Source organism: Pelophylax lessonae (genome assembly GCF_965119305.1).
Source record: "Pelophylax lessonae genome assembly, chromosome: 5".
Taxonomy (NCBI): Eukaryota; Metazoa; Chordata; class Amphibia; order Anura; family Ranidae; genus Pelophylax; species Pelophylax lessonae.
In genome coordinates, this window is record NC_138772.1 from 273,409,862 (window position 1) to 273,430,357 (window position 20,496).

Genomic DNA, 20,496 nt, shown 5'->3' on the forward strand with positions numbered 1-20,496 from the left:
AACTTTTTCAAAGAAATCTTTTAAATTTATGCAATAGTAAAGAATTTCAGCTTTGCTATTTGGATAATTTTTTTTTACTTCTTTCAAGTTGATGAATCTGTGACTTCATATCCCCGTGAATGGAAGAGAATTTTCATAATTCGTTCTCTTTTCATTCTGTCAGTCATCTTAATCTTGTGGCTTCAAAAGAAAAATGTTGATTACATCTTGTTAAGCATCTGAGTGTTTTGTTAAAAGTGCCTAACAGAAAATAGATTGCAAAGAATGTAACAATTTTGCCCTGGTGATATACCGTAAGCAACTGATAATGGGTAGAATGAGAGAATGAAACGATTCTGTAAATAAGTGTATAATCATATGAAAGCCATATTTTAACATATAATTATGCAACTATACCACCACAAGAACATTGAACATCAATTATTTGTTATTACAGCATGTGATGCTTACTAGTAATGCTGCTAATCAATCCAAAACTCAAATCAGAATTTGGGGTCTTTACTGAACCTCCAACTGGGCCCAGGTCATAAACATTTAACCCTTTCGCTGCCAAGCCCTGTGCTCCACTTTTAGACTTAGCTGGGCAGGCCATTTTTGCAATTTTTCTATTGCTTTTTTATTTTTCCTTTACAGCTTTCAGAGTTTGTTAACCACTTACTGACTCGCTCGGCTGCGTCCAGTCACGTAGTACTACGTGACTGAGTGCATGTGGTTTCGGCAGCACGAGTGCTGCTAGAGCCGCGTCCCCACTGTTCTTAGACACAGGGGGAGGTGGGCTGCGGGAGGAGCAGTGGCGATCATCCGGGGGGCCGAGAGAAGACCCGCCTGCTTATGTAAACAAAGCAGGCGGATCTTCTGTCAGACAGGCAGGGAGAGATCAGCAGTTTCCGTTAAGCTGAAACTGCGATCTCTCTGTGCCTGTCACAGAACCATCCCCCCACACAGTCAGTAAGCATATTAGGCATACATTTAACCCCTTTGATCACCCCCATTATTAGCCCCTTCCCTGCCAGTGTCATTTATACAGTAACAGTGCATATTATTTAGCATTGATTACTGTATTAGTGTCACTGGTCCCCAAAAAGTGTCAAAAATATCAGTTAGGGGTCCGATCTGTCCGCTGCAATGTCGTAGTCCCGCTAAAAATCACAGATCGCCCCCATTACTAATGAAAAAAATAAATAAATAAAAAGTCCAAAAATCTATTCAGTAGTTTGTAAACACTATACTTTTTGCGCAAACCAATTAAAATACGCTTTTTGGGATTTTTTTTTACCAAAAATATGTAGCAGAATACAAATTGGCCTAAACTGATTAAAAAAATTTAATTTTTAAAATGTTTTTATTGAGAATGTTTTATAGCAGAAAGCAAAAAATATGGCATTTTTTTCAAAATTGTCGCTCTTTTTTTGTTTAAAGTGCAAAATCTAAAAACCACAGAGGTGATCAAATATCACCAAAAGAAAGCTCTATTTGTGGGGAAAAATCATCAATGGTATTTGGGTACAGTGTCACACGACTGGGCAATTTTCCATTAAAGTAACGCAGTGTTGAATCACAAAAAATGGCCTGATCATTAACCACTTGCCGTCTGCTCACTAGAGCTGTACTGCGGCAAAGTGGCTCTTGTAGGTCTGACGACGTAGACCTACGTCGGCAGACACTCCCCCTTCTCGGCGGCGCGTGCGCGTCTCCGGGGGCTCGCTCCTGCTGTATTCAGTCACAGCGGGAGTCGGGCCAGGGGAGGAGCAGCGGCGATCGCCGCTGCTCTTCCCCAATCGTCGGGGAATCGAGTCTGGAGATCCGCCCGCTTGTGTAAACACAAGCGGGCGGATCTCCTAAGTGACAGGCAGGGTCAGATTGCAGGGTTCAGCATAGCTGAACCTGCGTTCTGTCCTTGTGTCACATAGTCACCTCCCCCCACACATGTCAGTAAGGCATACATTAACCCCTCCCTCTCCAATAAAATTACCCCTTTCCTGCCAGTGTCATTTTTACAGTAACAGTGCATATTTATAGCACTGATTACTGTAGTAATGTCACTGGTACCCCCAAAAGTGTCAAAAATGTCAGTCAGGGGTCCTATCTGTCCGCCACAATGTCGCAGTCCCGCAAAAAAAAAATCGCAGATCGCCGCCATTACTCGTTAAAAAAAAAAACACCAAAAATGACAGAAATCTTTCCCTTAGTTAGTAAACGCAATAACTTTTGCGCAAACCAATCAAAATACGCTTATTGCAATTTTTTTTACCAAAAATATGTAGCAGAAAACAAATTGGCCTAAAATGATAAAAAATTTTGATTTTTACATTTTTTTGGGAGGGGAATTTCATATAAAAAAATGTGAAAAATATTGTTATTTTTTCAAAATTGTCGCTATTTTTTTGTTTATAGCGCAAAAAGTAAAAATCGCACAGGTGATCAAATACCACCAAAAGAAAGCTCTGTTTGTGGGGAAAAAAAGACGTAAATTTCGTTTGGGTACGGCGTTGCATGACCGCGCAATAGTCAGTTAAATTCGCACAGCGCCGAATCGCAAAAAGTGGCCCAGACGTAAGACAGCAAAATCCTCCGGGGGTAAAGTGGTTAAGGGGGTAAAACCTTCCGGGGCTGAAGTGGTTAAAGACCCCCAAACCATATATTTTCTGAAGGCATGTGACCAGTAGAATACAAATAAGGTGCTACTGATTTTTAGGGCACAATAATATTTGCGCAAATGTTTATCAAAACAAAAATTTCGCTAAAAATACACTAAAGTAATTATTAGCAGATAAAAACACCGCATATTTTACAAAATCCCAATTTGATCAGATTGGCGGGGGACATGCTGTGAACCACTCTAAGCCCCTGCAGCACCTGAAGCCGCCGGGAGTGGCAGAGGAGTGATGCCGGCTTCTAAAGGTAGCTGCAGGGATCCGGTTTGTGGTGGGGGTCGGATCGGGTGTGGGGGGTCAAGAAGGGGGATGAAGGGAATAGGAAAGGAGAGTGGGGGGGAGCATTTTTAGGTGACAGAAAGCAGGTGGGAGGTGGAGAGGCTAGGGACAGGGAGGCAGCAGCATGAGGGGTGGCCTGTCAAATTTTAAGTTAATGTCTCTGATCAGCGGATTGTTGGTTTGAGTTATAGTATCGTTCAGCAGAGTCTGCTGAACAATTTTGTTATAAGTTTATGATCATTGAAGTGACCATGAGCTTATAGCAGAGGGAGAAATGAGGCCTGTAAGGCGTACGGACCTGGCCAGCTGCAGGCAGTGCTGATGGGTCCATACGCCGTAAAAAAAGGTTAAAGGCTATGTTCACCTTTTGTGAAATAAATATTAAACGCACATGATTTTGCATGTAAAAAAATTAGCATTTTTTTTTTTTACCATGAAGCCTGTAATGTATTGCACCCATGATAAGAAGATTGCGGGTGCAGTATAATGCTCCTGTAGACTCCTGACAGCTGTCTGCCCATCCTTCCATACTTACTCAGCTGCAGGAAGTGTAAGTGAACTACGAGGGCACTGATGAAGCTGGGCTGCATTAGTAACGTGTTGCACCCTGAATAAGGGTGTAACATCTAACATCTTAATACTGCCAACAATAACATAACAGGACACACTTATTTGCGACTGGTGACAGCCCCAAAGAAAAGGCCATATTTAGTGGGGGTAAATTCCCATCTCTGAATCTCTGACTTTTACCTATAGGTAAGCCTATAATAAGGCTTACCTATAGGTACTGTAAATATCTCCTAACCACGCACCATTTAGGAGATATTTACTATAGATGCAGCTGGTGACATTACCGGCGCATATGCTCTCAACGAACGGCCACCTGGGCCATTCCTTCAGAGTCCTGTGCCGTAAGAGTTGGCTCCCCCATGCATGAACGGGAGTGACGTCATTGTGGCTCCAGCCACTCACACAGCTGGAGTCCGCGAACCTGAAAGAAAGACCAGATGAAGATGGAAGCTGTCTCAGCAGTGACAGGGCGGCGCTGAATGGCTTAATTTTCAGGTAAGTTTCAAATTTAGTGCTGTGTATTGGATGTATACTAGCCCATTATGGCTTTACCTTGCAGTTTGAAAAGAAAAAAAACACAGCAGTTTTCTACCACTTTAATTAGGCAAGAGGGAGATAGTTCGTTATCAGTGTTGTTGTACTAAATAAGTTGGTGCGGCATGTTTATGTGGTTAGTTATAGATTAGGCTAATTTAAAGTTCTGGTGGACTGCTGTATTCCCTCTACAATTATGCATTTATACTTTCTTGTATCTGTCCTTGCCTGAGCAATGATCTAGCCTCTGAGCCCTGCTACATCATGCTGCATGTTACAGAGTTCTGACCAAAGTGTTTATTGTCTCAACAGTTGCTATTATTTTTGTGAGCTCCCCTTACATCAGAGTCCCTAGAGATCAACCTTAATTCAGTTTCCTTTTCCATAATGAGCCCCTCACATATTATGAGTTCCCCCCCTTACATCAGATTTCCCAGTGTCCCCTATTTCATCAGAGTGCCCAATGTCTCCCCTCACATCCGAGTCCCCCCTTACATCAGAGTTCTCCCTTACACGCAAGCCTTCAAAGTGCCCCTTTCCATTTTAGATTCCCCCTTACATCATGATATCTCCCCTCCAGTTCTTCCTTATATCAAAAGTCCTTAGTGTTTCCCCTTATATAATGAGTCACCAGATATACCAATTTGCAAGCCTATTTATAAAGATCTGGAAAGCCATGCCATGCTGGTAACACACATTTTTATGTGCTCTGCTGCTACTGCACTGGGGCTCTGCATCCCCTGTGCACCTGACACTGCAGGACTCACCTCAACCACACCAGGCTTCTATTGCATAGCCATCCAATAATCTGCTGATAATGCTCAGCTCCATATTAGGTCTGTCAAGGTTTAGATTCAAGATTTTAGTTCATCTGACCAAACATGAATATTCTCTACACAATGCCAAATGGGATCCTTACTCCATAATACTCCATAAGTGCTGGTGGTTTGTACTGCCCTCACCAACTGTATTGGTAACTGCAATGTGCAGTGCTTGTTGTTATAACTTTTTTTAAATTCATGCCTACTGTATGAAGCTGTCTGCCAGTTGATCTTGTATTGGACCATCTTACGCTTGAATGCCGAGCTCCCCCGCAATGTACTTTTTAACTTTCTTAAAAAATACATAAGGATGAATTTTTTAGCTTCATAGAGATAAATTGAAAGACATTTTGCACAGTAGCCTGTGTTATTGGCATTATTATTTTTTTAAGTCACTGTTCTAATAGCTTTAAAAAAAAAACACTTCACACAACCTTTTTCTCCTAGCTTAACCTTTTTCCATTCTTCATCTTTGGAAATGCCTTGCAATACCGAAGCAAACTTTAGGGGTCAATCTCTACTGTTTGCAAACTCTCATTAACTCCACAATCTGATGTACCCTCAAAGCACAATCAAATGCTCAAATGAGAACATTTGAATAGAGAATGCCCCACCTAAAACTGTATTTATTTTTTTATTCTATCCATTAGATCATCCCCAAAAGCTATTACCTTTTGTATCACTTGACCCTCCCGATTAGATTGTAAGCTCTAACGAGCAGAGCCCTCTGATTTCCAATTATTACATAAGCCATATTGTAATTTAATGTTTACCTTTCCTTATCACACTGCATCTGCTGTAATTTTCTGTTAAATGTAATTCAATATGGCAATCTGGAGGCCTTTTGTACACAGTTGGTATACAGAACCTCCCCAGAAATGTAATTCCCTGCTTGTGTGATTGGCTCACTGATTTTCCCAGAAGTCTGCAATATGATATAAGTCAAATTACAGGCATTCTTTGCAAAAAAAAATGTCAGCTTTGGTGAAATATTCAGAAAAGGTTAATTACTTCTAAAAGGGATGTAGACCCTGACATTTCCCTCATCAGAAGACTGCAAGTGCATCAGCTGTGTAAGGACCTGGATTACCTGCTGGTGGGGACTGTGGTTCTCTGGACAGAGGGTTGAAATTCCAGTGTCCACCAGCAGGTGTCTACCAGCAACCAGCAGACCCCCAGCAATCAGTTTCCTCCCAACGCTGGCTGCTGGGAGGGTACTTAGGTCCTCCCGTTCTAAGTGCCTCTTGCTCCAGTGTTTTGCTCCTGCCAGATTCTGTTTGTTTAGATGCTGCTCCTCCAGTTTTCCCCTCCATTTCAGTGTTCTCTATTTTGTAAATAATTTATAGATTTGGCTGTAAGTTAGGCTTCCATTTTGTTAGTTAATAGTCAGGTATTCTGAGTTTTTTTTTTTCACTTTTTCAAATTTTCATGTTTGCTCATTGCCGGTGTTTGAAAGGATTTTATTTCACTTAAATGAATCTCACTTAAAGCATATACAGTCTGGTCCCAGTTTCCTGAGTGTAGCTATGCAAATCTGGCCATCTCTGCTGCAGATTCCTGACAAGTTGGTTAAAAATGAAAAAGTAATTCTCTGCACACGACAAACCAAAATATAATGAATATGATTGCTTGTAAACATTTTATGTATAGCCTTGACATCCCTGCCCATTATTCTTGCTGGACCAGGACAGGGGCAGCCTTTTAACAACAAAGAATAACACAAAACAAAAAAAGATAAAAAATGAAAATGACAAATACCAATCTTGAAATAATGTCCCAAATAAATAACATAAAAAATACTGAGAAGAAGGGAAAATGAATGAATCTGGACCAGTATTTGGTATTCAGCGCCATCAAAGTTCATCTTTCTGCCCTTTCTTGCTTTGATCTCATTGAACAGGACAAATTTAATACATTTATTATTTAAAAAGGCCAACATGCACGGGGCAGTTTTGCCTGTGTCAGGAACAAATGGCAACCAAAGCCAACTTGCCTATGGCCTTCGGTTTTCTCCTGCAGCCATGCCTCTAGTGCGGTTGAATAAAGCCACCAATTTAAATAGATATATTTGCAGCTTTGACAAATGGGAGGAGTGGAGGGCAAATGGGAAGAAGTGTGCGGTGGTGTGAAGCACCCAACAAGAAATGTGGTTTGTTTCAAGAACAAATGTGAACCTAAGGCTACTTGTTGGGACTGTGGCCAGTCTTCTTGCGTCTCCAGCAGGGCATCCTAGAAGCAAAGGTACCTTGCCGGGAAGTGCAGCACTACAAGGTTCAGCCAACGTGCCAGGAAACGTGTGTGTGAACTCCCTGCTGAAGAGAAGCTAGCAGGCTGGTGCCATTGTCACACGTGACCTTTCCTGCCACAAGCTGGTGGGGAGTCAGACCCCTCAGCCTGCCCCTCAAGAGAATAGCTGGAATCTCCTGTCCCACCAGGCTCCTGTCCCCAAAGGATACCAGCTACAAAACAGCATGGTGCACTATATTGGGTGGCACCACCAGTTCTAGCAGTGTGACCCATCCTGCATTCTTTCCAACCATCAGAAAATTTGCCCAGTAGCCAATGAATGAGATGTAACATCCCTGCTCTTGTTTGTTGGACCACATGTCTATGGTCATGTGGACTCAGTTGCTACCTATGCGGCCTTCTGGCAAAATAATGGCAGCTGGGTAACTGTCACTATAATTCAGCATGGGCCATAAACTAACAGAAGGAGGCCTACTCTATCAGCTAAAACAAAGCATTTTTAGCTAACTGCCAATAAGATGCTGGGCATAGGGCATTTTTTAATTCCATCCAATCAGATACCTGCCTGATCAGTGATGCTGTTGGTGGGTGGGGTTAAGGGATTTAGGCTGTATGTCAAGCCTTTACCTGGCCTTAATTAGCGTGGCCCCATGCTGGCCCTCTTCCCTGCTTGAAGTTGCAGTAAGAAAAGTCTCTCAACCCCCCTTGTGACGAGACCCTTGCTCGCTCTGTCCGCTCTCCCGACACTCCTCTGTTTCTAGTAAGTCAGCTTGCAGATCGCAACATCTGATGGTTCGGTCAACCAAGGATCCGGGATCCGAACTACAGCTATGTGCCATCCGGAATCCATTAGAACACACACCAGGCAAGCTGTATGTAAGTTCAAACAGGAAGACCATTTATTGGAAGAACACAGAACACTTTTATACAGAATTTGGAACATCCTGCCCCCAACAACCGCTTTCCTATTGGTCAATTGTAAAGTACCTGCAGTTCCCATTCAGGTCCTCTTTAGCCATGCAAATGAGGAATTGAAAATGAGTCAGCAGTGATTGGTCAGATAGCTTGACCAGAAGGACTGTCATGCAAATGAGGACTTGAAAATGAGTCAACAGGGATTGGTCAGATACAGAACAATGGTTCCCTAACGAGCCCTCAATACACATTACTCTGAGTGTCAATACATCCCTTAGCAGACAACAGGTGAGGTCATTAGCACACCTGACAATAGGTGAATGGAAAGCCACCTCAGACAAAAAGCAACATTGTTAGCCAGCCCGTCTCCCCATTGAACTTCCTGGAATGACCATATTAGGAGTTGGACTTCCTGTTCAGAGACCTCATGGCAAATGGGAACAAAAGTCTTCATATTACAAGGGAGACATTATTCCTGACTGACTGTCCCATTTGTAGTAGTCCAAACCATATTTTCAGTGTTCACCACCCTCCCGGTCACCCTGCATCCATAACAGATGCAGGGTGACTTAAACATAAGAGAGCCCCATAAGGCTGGGCATGGTGCCCCCCGACCTCTCTAAAGGAATTTGGGGTCCACAACCCCCATGCCCAAAGTGACTCCCGTCACACCCCTCGTCAGACTTTCCTCCCTATTACTTTAGGCTTTAGGTGTTGCAGTCTATGCAGATGATAAAATGTTTTGGAGGAGGGTGTAAAGTGAGGAATAAAGAAAAATACAGTGGATATAAAAAGTCTATATACCCCTGTTAAAATGTCAGGTTTCTGTGGTGTAAAAAAATGAGACAAAGATAAACTTTTTCCACCTTTAATGTGACCTATAAACTCTAGAACTCAGTTGAAAAACAAACTGAAATCTTTTGGGGGGCGGGGGGGCGAGTAAAAATAAAAAATAGAATAATGTGGTTACATAAGTGTGCACGCCGTCTTATAACTGGGTATGTAGCTGTTTTCAGAATTAGGCAATCACATTCAAACTCATGTTAAATAGGAGTCATCATTTAAAGTGCCTCTGATCAACCTCCAAAAAAGTTAAGCTGTCCTAGTAGGTCTTTCCTGACATTTTAATTTTTAGTCACATCCTACAGCAAGAGCCATGGTCCGCAGAGAGCTTCTAAAGCATCAGAGGGATCTCATTGTTAAAAAGTATCAGTCAGGGGAAGGGTACAAAAGAATTTCCAAAAGCATTAGATATACTATGGAACACAGTGAAGACAGTCTTTATCCACTTTATGACTGCCCTCCGCAGATTTACTGCGGCAGGCAGCCGCTTCTGGATGAACCAACGTAGCTCTGCGTCGGTCATGCGCAGGCAGCTAGGGGGGAGCGAGCGCGCCGGCGGGCTCCCGCCCACGGCGGGCTTCCCACCCCCGTTTGGCAGTGGGGAAGCTGGCACGTGTGTCAGGCCGCTCCGATTGCCACCTGACACCCTCTATCTCTCCCCGCTGACAGAGAAGGACGGTCGGTTCATGTAAACACAGCCGTCCCTCCTTCTCCGTGCAATGATCACAGAGACCATGTGATCCTGCTATATAGCATCGCATGCCTCTATGGCATCTCACATGCCCCCCCCCCCACAGTTAGCATTACTCCCCTAGGCTTACATTTAACCCCTTGATCACCAACAGGGTTAACCCCTTCTCTGCCAATGGCATTATTACAGTAACCGTGCATATTTTTAGCACTGATTACTGTAGTAATGTCACCGGTACCCCCAAAAGTGTCAAAAATGTCAGTTAGGGGTCCGATCTGTCCGCCGCAATGTCGCAGTCCCGCAAAAAAATCGCAGATCGCCTCCATTACTAGTAAAAAAAAAAAAAAAGAATAAAAATGACATAAATCTTTCCCGTAGTTAGTAGATTCAATAACTTTTGCGCAAACCAATCAAAATACACTTATCAAAAATATGTAGCAGAAAACAAATTGGCCTTAAATGTTAAAAAATTTAGATTTTTTTTTTTGATAATGTCATATAGCAAAATGTGGAAAATATTGTTTTTTTTTTTTTTTCAAAATTGTTGCTCTTTTTTTGTTTATAGCGCAAAAAAAAAAAAACGCACAGGTGATCAAATACCACCAAAATAAAGCTCTAATTATGAGAAAAAAAGGATGTAAATTTAGTTTGGGTACAGCGTTGCACGACCGCGCAATTGTCCGTTAAAATTACGCAGTGTCAAATCGCAAAATAGGGCCTGTCATTAAGGGGGAAAAAATCTTCCGGTCTTAAAGTGGTTATCAAGTGGAGAAAATATGGCACATCAGTGACATTACCAAGAAATTGGTCCCTCCAAAACTGATGAAAAGCCGAGAAGAAAACTGGTCAGGGAGGCCGCCAAGAGGCCTACAGCAACATTATAGGAGCTGCAGGGATATCTGGCAAGTACTGGCTGTGTGGATCATGCAACAACAATCTACGTATTCTTTATATGTCTGGGCCTATGGGGTAGATTGGCCAGATGGAAACCTTTTCTTACGAAGAAAAAACATTTAAGCCAGGCTAAATTTTGCAAAAACACATCTGAGATCTTCCAAAAGCATGTGGAAAATGTGTTATGGTCTGATGAAACCAAGCTTGAACTTTTTGGCCATAATTCCAAAAGATATGTTTGGCGCAAAAACAACACTGCACATCACCAAAAGAACAATATACTCACAGTGAAGCAAAGTGGTGGAGGCATCCTGCTTTGGGGCTGTTTTATTTCAACTGGAACAGGGGCCTTAGTCAAGGTAGAGGGAATTATGAACAATTCCAAATACCTGTTAATATTGGCACAAAACCTTAGGGCTTCTACTAGAAAGCTGAACATGAAGAGGAACTTCATGTTTCAGCATGAAAACAACCCAAAGCATACATCCAAATCAACAAAGGAGTTGCTTCACCAGAAGAAGATTAACGTTTTGGAAAGGCCCAGCCAGAGCCCAAACCTGAATCTGATTGAAAATTTGTGGGGTGATCTAAAGAGGGCTGTACACAGGAGATACCCTTGCAATCTGACGGATTTAGAATGTTTTTGCACAGAAGAGTGGGCAGATATTTCCAAGTCAAGATGTGCCATGCTGATAGACTCATACCCAAAAAGACTGAGTGCTATAATAAAATCGAAAGGTGCTTCAACAAAGTATTTGTTTAACCGCTTGCTGACCACCCGCCGAAGATATGCTGCGGCAGGCTGGCTTGGCTGCATGAATCGGGAGCGAGCGTGGGGGGCATGTGCGCGGCAATTCGCAACAGGGGAATTGATGAAAAAATTAGATTTTTAGATTTTTTTGGGGGGAATGTTATATAGTAGAAAGTGAAAAATAGTTTTTTTTCAGAATTTTTTTTTTTGTTTATAGCGCAAACAATGAAAGTTGCATAGGTGATCAAATATAACCAAAAGAAAGCTCTATTTGTGGGGGAAAAAAGGACATCAGTTTTATTTGGGTACAGCGTCGCACAACTGTGCAATTGTCCGTTAAAAAAACGCAGTGCCGTATCGCAAAAAAAGGCCTGGCCATTAGGGGGGAAATTCTTCCGGTCCAGAAGTGGTTAAGGGTGTGCGCACTTATGCAACCATATTATATTATGTTTTTATTTTTACTTTCATAGACCTAAAATATTCCAGTTTGTTGTTCAACTGAGTTGTACAGTTTGAGTTCCCATTAAAGGTGGAAATTTTTCATTTTTTACATCACAGAAATCTGACATTTTAACAGGGGTGTGTAGACTTTTTCTATCCACTGTGGATAGAGTGAAGGACTGGACCAATGGGTAGGTAGAAGATGCAGATGTCATTAATAGGAGGGGATTGAAAACAAAGCAGGATTTGCAACCTATTCTGCTGAACTAGTTCAAAGCTTATTGGGGGGAGACCTTTTCACCTTGGGTGCCTTGTACTGACACTGAGTGCAGGCCATTTGCTAACAAATGGTGTCACTGAGGTGAAGCTCCTACCGAGCTGTTTAATGCTTTGATTTTTGGTGTAAAACTTGTAGAAGAGCTCCAACAGTTTGGTGCAAAACTAGGAAGAGAACCCCAACATTCTGATGCAAATCTTGGACAAAAGCCCTAAATGTTTTAAATTGGAAATTAATGCAAAGTCTCTTTTTTGTTCATTAACTCTTGTAGCAAAAGTGGTTCTGGAGCTAAACTGGTTAAAAAGTCACTAGCTTCTGGCTGGAAAAAAAATGAGTTATTTTGCCTTTTATAAATAGAGTACAATTCAGGTAGAGATAATCTATCAATTCATTAAAAATAGGTGCTTTAAATATAAAAAAAAACAATTTAATTAAGAAGTACTGATTTCACACTTTATTTCACACAATAGTTACCTCTGGATCATATATAAAATCATCAATTACATTAATTTTTTTAGGTTACGTTTAGTAGATTTTTACATGGTGTAAATCAGTTTACTGTATGTGCTTTCAATAATTTTTCTTCCATTTGCATCACATCTGTGTTTCAATTTTCATGTCTTTCAGACTTACCAGTTAGTGTATGCAGAGTGTCAAAACAATGTTTCACTGCTATAATATCCAGAAATGAGACCGTACCATCTTCAAATCTGAAAGACAAAATGCAAATAATTCACAATTTAAGCAACATGGTAATGAGGTGGCTCAATATAAATAATTAAGTAATCAGGATATAAATGGATATATTTTACATTTTATTTTTTATTTTTAGGAGAAGCATTGTTTTCCCCTGCGAAATACTGTACATCATAAGGCGTGTTACTTTAACTTTTGAATAAAATGCTTTAAAAACTTTCTTTCGACTATTTAAGGTTCTAAAATTGAATAATGTACTACAAAAGTAATTCTTTAAGTTCTTTCACTGCTAGGTCCAGCCTCCCATTTTTCACCTAAGGTGGCCAGGTTTTTCGTTTTTTTCATTTGCCACTATTTTTACATTACAGCTCTGAAAGTTAGCAAGATATGCAAGCACAGGGACCCATAATAGTTGTGAAAATGTTTATCAAATCTATACTAAAAAAAAAAATTCTAAAACACTAAAATCATTATTAGTGCACAAAAATAAAACATGACCTCCAAAATTCTATTTAAATCCTAAATATAAAACAGTCTTATTTTTTATATTTGTAAACTAAAATAAGCAATTTTAAATAAACCGTATGTGCAGAAGAAAAATGTTTTTCTTTTACATACACTTTTTCCTGTTGCCATCAGCCACACGCATAAATGTGCAGGCACAGTGGTAAGCTCTGTGTATATGGCCTACTTCATGGTTTTGTGCTGGAAGCCCCTAGCACTGTGACCAAGCTGTCACAGAGCGCTACATCATTATTTACATTGGATGTCAGTTGAATGGCCTCTGAATCTCGTGATTGCAGTGACAGCCAATCATACTGGTCCCATGATTGGGAAGGTCAGGTAATGCTGAACCAGAGCCAGTGGGAGTAGGTGGCAAGGAGTTAAGCTAAAAAAAAACAAAAAACTTTTTGATGGCTTCACACCTTGCATTGTGGTAATTCAAAATCTACAGTGCGGTAGGTTGCTGTGCTACTTATTTTTATTTATTTTAACCACTTTACCACCGGAGGATTTTGCTGTCTTACGTCTGGGCCACTTTTTGCGGCACTGTGCGACTTTAACTGAAAATTGCACGGACGTGCGACGCCGTACCCAAACGAAATTTACGTCCTTTTTTTTCCACAAACAGAGCTTTCTTTTGATGGTATTTGATCACCTGTGCGATTTTTACTTTTTGCGCTATAAACAAAAAAAGATCGTAAATTTTGAAAAAATAACAATATTTTTCAAATTTTTTTATATGAAATTCCCCCCAAAAAAATGTGAAAAATCAAAATTTTTTTAAATTTTTGGCCAATTTGTTTTCTGCTACCTATGTCTATGTCACACCTATGATTGGTTTGCGCAAAAGTTATTGCGTTTACTAACTAAGGGAAAGATTTCTGTAATTTTTTTTTTTTTTTTAACGAGTAATGGCGGCGATCTGCGATTTTTTTTCAGGACTGCGACATTGCAGCGGACAGATCGGACCCTTGACTGACATTTTTGACACTTTTGGGGGTACCAGTGACATTACTACAGTAATCAGTGCTATAAATATGCACTGTTACAGTAAAAATCACACTGGCAGGGAAGGGGTTAATTTTATTGGAGAGGGAGGGGTTAATGTATGTCTGGTGCTTACTAACGTGTGTGGGGGGAGGTGACTGAGTGACACAAGGACAGATCGCAGGTTCAGCTATGCTGAACCCTGCAATCTGACCCTGCCTGTCACTTAGGAGATCCGCCCGCTTTGTTTACACAAGCGGGCGGATCTCCAGACTCGATTCCCCGACGATCGGGGAAGAGCAGCGGCGATCGCCGCTGCTCCTCCCCTGGCCCGACTCCCGCTGTGACTGAATACAGCGGGAGCGCGCCGCCAAGAGAGGGGAATGTCTGCCGACGTAGGTCTACGTCGTCAGACCTACAAGAGCCACTTTGCCACAGTACAGCTCTAGTGAGCAGTCGGCAAGTGGTTAAATGGCACCCCATAATGTAGGCAATGCACCTATGCTGTAGCACGCCACAATGTATAGTAGTTATTTGGGGTAAAAAAAATAATTTTCAAGTATGTCAGGGATATAGCTATACTTTAACTTTAAGGCTACTTGTGGGCTTAATTGTTTTAAGTAGAATTCAATCAAATTAGCTAAATGCAGAGCTAAAATATATATATTATATATATATGTATATGTATGTGTGTGTGTGTGTGTGTGTGTGTGTGTATGTATGTATCTTGAAAAACAATTCTTTTTAACCTTATTTGTGATCCCCTAATTCATTGAGAAATGTATATTTAGGATTGTACCATCAATATTAAATGCTGGGCTTTTGGAGCAGCCTTTGTAACCTGCTGCCTATTGTACTATGAAAGTACAATAAGCCATTATTACCCACATTCCATTCTCTATTCTGTCCTTTTAAATTTATTTAGGGTCATTTCACACCAGGGGCTGTGTCAGAATTCAGTCCTAACAAGCCTAGTGTGAATGGGCCCCTAAAGGTATTGTACCTACCTGCACCATTTGTTTTTCACCTGCATAGGATGTACACTGATCATGTTGTTTCATGGTGTCATTTGTTGGCCTGCACACACAGTCTATAATCGAGAAAATCTTCACATTCAGCAGCTTGTTTTTGTTCAAACATGAGGCAAGTGGCCTGGCATGGCATTAAAACAGGTTACTGCATGCCCTATGTCTGTAGTGTGTGAACTGCATTTTCCTTTGAAAAAACTACATATCCCACGAACCCTGGGTCTCCCAGTCTAGCACTGGTCCAGGTGGGAGCTTCACAGTAATTAGATCTATCATTAACAGGCAGAGCACTCACAGACACACCGATAGGTGCAGCGGGAAGAGGTTGCTTTTTTATTGCATTAACACTACCCCATTTGTGATGTGACACAGAATGAATGGCAATGCATGCATTGGATCCTGCGTGACCCAGAATAGGATGTTGTCCTGTCCCTTTGGTGAATAGGGATAAGCCAGGTAAAAAAAACAAATACATAGACAAAGGGGAATTGATCCGTCATGACACTACAAACTGCAGCCACAAAGTGTAAGTCTATTGTTACAGGGTAAGGAAAACCAACAGCAGTGCTTCAAACATGTCAGATGGTCAGCACAGTTCAGTGCGATAGAGCCAATGATTTAGGTCCCATATTTTGTATGGGGTTATAATTATATAAAGACAGATTTTGTAGAAGTTATACCAGCAGTATTTTCAAATATACATTATTTATGAACACATCCATGGAAAAAAGGTGTTTCATATTCCCATGGAGTTTTACTTTAAGAAGCTTATAATAGTTGCTTGGTAGACATATTATTATTAATACATTTTTTCACCTTTACATAGATGATTATCTTCCTGGATTGGCATTTTCAGGTATACAGTAAGTAATGCAGTCATGAACCAGGATAAGGCAGCTTAAAACAAAGAGGAACACTGAGCATTGGCTGAACAACATCCTTGGTGGAATAAGCTCTGATAAGGAAAGAAGGAACATATTCCTTAAGTGCATAGACCCTGGAAATAAGTTGTCTGATCCACCTGGCAATGGTGAAGTGGGAGGAAGGATGTCCCTTGAAGGGAGCCTAAACGGAGAACAAAAAGAGACTCAGTCTGGCAAAAAGAAGCCATGACTGCAAGGGAGACCCTGAAAACATCTAGGCGGTGTAAGGAATGTAATTAGAACTCTTTCCAACTCTATATTGAGCAGCAATCAAAGGAGAATCTTTATTGGCAGGAAGGCATACATCAGCTTTGATTAGATCCAAAGAATCAATGGGGTATCTACTGCAAAGGCTAGAGGATCCCTGGTCCTGGCTACAAATATGTTCAGTTTGCTGTTGAATCAAAATCTCCATATCTGGTGCCCCCAACATTCACAAAGAATCTGGAAGATCTCAGGGGGTAATCCACACATTTGTGGATTAGGAGGTCAGCCTGCCAAGTTGTCCACACTAGGGATGTGGATTGCGAAGAGAGCAAGAGTGTGCATCTCCAGCCAGGAGAGATTCAAATTGGTTTCTCTCAGGGCAGCTAGACTTCTGGTGCCCCTTGATGGTTTATGTCACGGGTGCTCAACCTGTGGCCCTCTAGCTGCTGCTGAACTTCATTTCCCATCATGCCTCTGACTTTGTGAATAATGCTTGTAACTATCAGTTTTGCTCAGCCTCATGAGACATGAGACAAGTTGAGCACCTATGGTTTATGTATGTTTATGTAGTCCACTACTGTGGCATTGCCTGACTAAGCCCTGTCTGGGTGCCCTTGCAGAAGGTGGGTCTAGTGTTTGAGACAATCTGATGGCTTTTCGTTTCAGAATGTTGATGGGAGGAAGGGTGTGGTGGAACGAATACACAACACATACAGCTGTAGCTTTAAATACAGGATGCTGCTATATAAAATATGTTGGAAGGATAATGACATTCTGGTATTACTCCCTGATGCTTCGACACTTACTCTTTCTACTTAACCACTTCAGCCCTGCCCACTGCAGTTTTACTGTGGCAGGCAGGCGCTCCTGGGCAAAGTGACTTAGTACTACGTCGTTCGCTCAGGAGACTGTAGGGGGCGAGCGCGCGCTGCTGGTGGCGCGCTCCCGCCCCCGCTTGTTAGCTGGGGAGCCTGCGCGTGTGACCGGCGGCTCCAATGGCCAATGTAAACAATGTAAACACAGCTGTTTGTCATTCTCCCTGAAGTGATCACAGATGTGATCCTGCTATATACGATCGCATGTCTCTGTGATTATTTCACAAGCCACGCCCCTCCACAGTTAGAATCACGCCCCTAGGGACACATTTAACCCCTTGATCACCAGTACAGTTAACCCCTTCCCTGCCAGTGTCATTTTTACAGTAACAGTGCATATTTTTAGCACTGATTACTGTAGTAATGTCACTGGTACCCCCAAAAGTGTCAAAAATGTCAGGGGTCCGATCTGTCCGCTGCAATGTCACAGTCCAGCAAAAAAAATAAAAAAAAATCACAGATCACTGCCATTACTAGTAAAAAAAAAAAAAAAAAAAAAAAAAACAAACAATAATAATGACATAAATCTTTCCCGCAGTTAGTAGACGCGATAACTTTTGCGCAAACCAATCAAAATATGCTTATTGCGATTTTTTTTACCAAAAATATGTAGCAGAAAACAAATTGGCCTAAAATGTTAAAAAATTTTGATTTTTAGATTGCATTTTACCTTTTTAGTTTATTTTTGAGACACTGTGAATTTACAGTTTTTGATAAATGGCAGACTACTCCAGTGTCACATGGGTCCAAAACCCACCAAACTTTTTTGGACCAATTGCAGAAAGATACCAATGTCAGTACCCTTATTTTTAAACATAAGAGATTGTTAAAAAAAAGGTTAACCTATTCAGGCATATCAGTACTTTGAAAAATATATTCAGAATAGTTATAATTGCTGGGGTCTGCAGATCCAGATCTTCCCTAACATCAAGAAAATTGAATTTAAAGCCTAATGGGAAGATAACTTAAAAAAATGCTCAGAGAATGTGATGAAGCTCCCAGTGGCCACTATAAGAGGGAGCTCTTTAATTTAGACCAGTGGTCTCCAAACTGCAGCCTGGGTGCCAGCTGTGACTCTTTGCTTGCTGTTACCTGGCCCTTGGGGCACTGTGTCATCCACTGATACCAACAATGGGGCATAATTCCATCCCCCACTGACACCAATGAAAAGGCACAATTCTTCCCAATGACGCCAACAATGGGGCACAATTCCTCCCAATAACAGCATCAATTGGGCTGGAATACACCAATGATGGGGCACAATTCCTTGCAATGACACCAATGATGGGGCACAATTCCTCCCAATGACACCAACAATTGGGTTGAATTGCATCAACAATGAGGCACAGTTTTTTCCCAATGACACCAATGAAGGGGCACAATTCCTTAATGAATACCAATAATGGGGCACAATCCCTTCCAATGACAACAACGATGCAGCACAATTCCTCCCAATAACACCAACAATCTGGCCAAATTACATCAACAATGGGGATTTTTTTTTTGTTTGATGGAATGCCAATCACAGACATGTTTTCTATGCAGAAAGATGTGGTTAAACAGTCAACGAAGTTTGGTAATGATGAAGTGGAATCTAAATCCAATTTATTCTACGTTTTCACAAATTTCACACAAGCAGCAAAGACAGAGGGATTAGTCTACACGTATAACACACAAATGCATAAAAAATAATAGTGGTTTTGACACACATACAGACACTTATAAGATTATAAGAGATGGTTTGCCTCTTAAAAATACACAAATGATCAAGGTACATCTACCTTTTCACATAAAACTGAGGTGGGGTTTTTGTCATCATTGCTGTACGCACAGCACAGACAGCATTGGGCTCAATATTGAATATTAAATCACGTCAGGTGTTCTTGCTGCTAATGATAATTTGGTGATGGGTAGTCCTCTAGCTCACACTTCTATCAATGACATGAAGACATATTCCTCCAATAGAGTCAGACAGTAAGACTACTGTCATGAAGGGGAAAAGAATAGGAAGTAGGGATAAGGTTTCATCCAAAACAGAGGTTTCGAGGGAACCTTGGCTCATCAGGCATGTGGACACATGCCCATAAAACACTGGCGCAGAACATCATTAATAATAGACAGAACTATTTCTTGTGACCTGAGATGATGTGCAATACACAAACCTGTTAAGACTCTTACACCTGTAGGGCTAAAGAGTCCAAACCCTCTTATGAATAGAGAAATAAGATAATCAGTGCATGTTTGTATCCTTCTCTGATTGACTGAATCCAATTCTATATATAAAAGTGCTAACAAAAAAACAGTGTATGAAAACTGTATCAAAACAAGAATGCATGTTCCCATAAATATAGTGATAAGGACTTTGTAAAAAATATATGTGAAAAATATCCTACACAAAAAAGTGCTATGTGCCAAATGTGCTGTGCTAAAAAATGCTAGTGCAATAATGTGTCCGGGTGCCTGTATGTTGTATGCAAACCAATTATCTAAGAGGAATAAGTTCTAAAAATATATGTGAAAATAGAATCAGTTATAAAAATATATGTAAAAATAGAAACTCCTATCCAAAAAGTGCCAGTGCAAAAATGTACTATGTTGAGAAAGGTGCAGAAAAAAAAAGTACTTAAAAATAAAATTACTAATATAACCAAACTCATTGAAATAGTTATAAATGACAAAAATATAAATGACAAAAACATTAGTGAAAAAAATCTGGTGATAAATAAGTCCATACAAAAAGTCCCAAGTGCCAAAGTATAATCTGATTGATTCAATCGATTGATTCAATCCATTGATTCAATCGATCTTCAGTGATCACTCGCGAGAATACACCCGATGTGCTCCACCGTATCCCCCAAAAGCAACTCACTAGATCAGAAGCTGGTCAGGTTATTTTTTTGTTTAATTTATGTTTATTGAAACATTTTTCAAGAAGACAAAGAAGAACAGAACATAGACCATACAATCCGACATTAAATATGGTAAATAGTCATGGAACAATATCAATGAGTGCATGAACATCTCAGTGCGCGTCAAGCACGCCCAGACATGAAAAGTCTGAGAAATCATACTGATAGCACCACATCTTGCATCATAAAACCACATCTTGCATCATAAAACCAATGTCAGAGAGCACCTATAGGAAAGTGAAAGGATATAAAAAGGCAGAAAAGAAAGAGAAAGAAGAGGAGAGAGCAGCAGGGGAAGAAAAAGGGGATAAGAGGGGGGAGAGAAGGGTGGGAAAGTAGGCCATGGGTAAATTATGTACCAAATACTAAAAACTTTAATCAGATATGATTACATTAGAAGGTGATAAACCAAGGGGGTGTCCTCAGTGAGTAGGGCCACATAGGAAGAAG

General features: G+C 40.9%; 1 protein-coding gene across 1 annotated transcript in view; it reads right to left on the reverse strand.

Annotated features, from left to right (window-relative positions):
- Positions 1–20,496, reverse strand: part of MOCOS (molybdenum cofactor sulfurase) — a gene marked incomplete at its 5' end in the record, with an annotated part of 544,533 nt that overhangs the window by 300,990 nt on the left and 223,047 nt on the right. Inside the window, one exon of the mRNA XM_082258939.1 lies at positions 12,551–12,627. Coding sequence (XP_082115065.1) covers positions 12,551–12,627 — 77 coding nt within the window. The remainder of the gene's footprint in view (positions 1–12,550; positions 12,628–20,496) is intronic.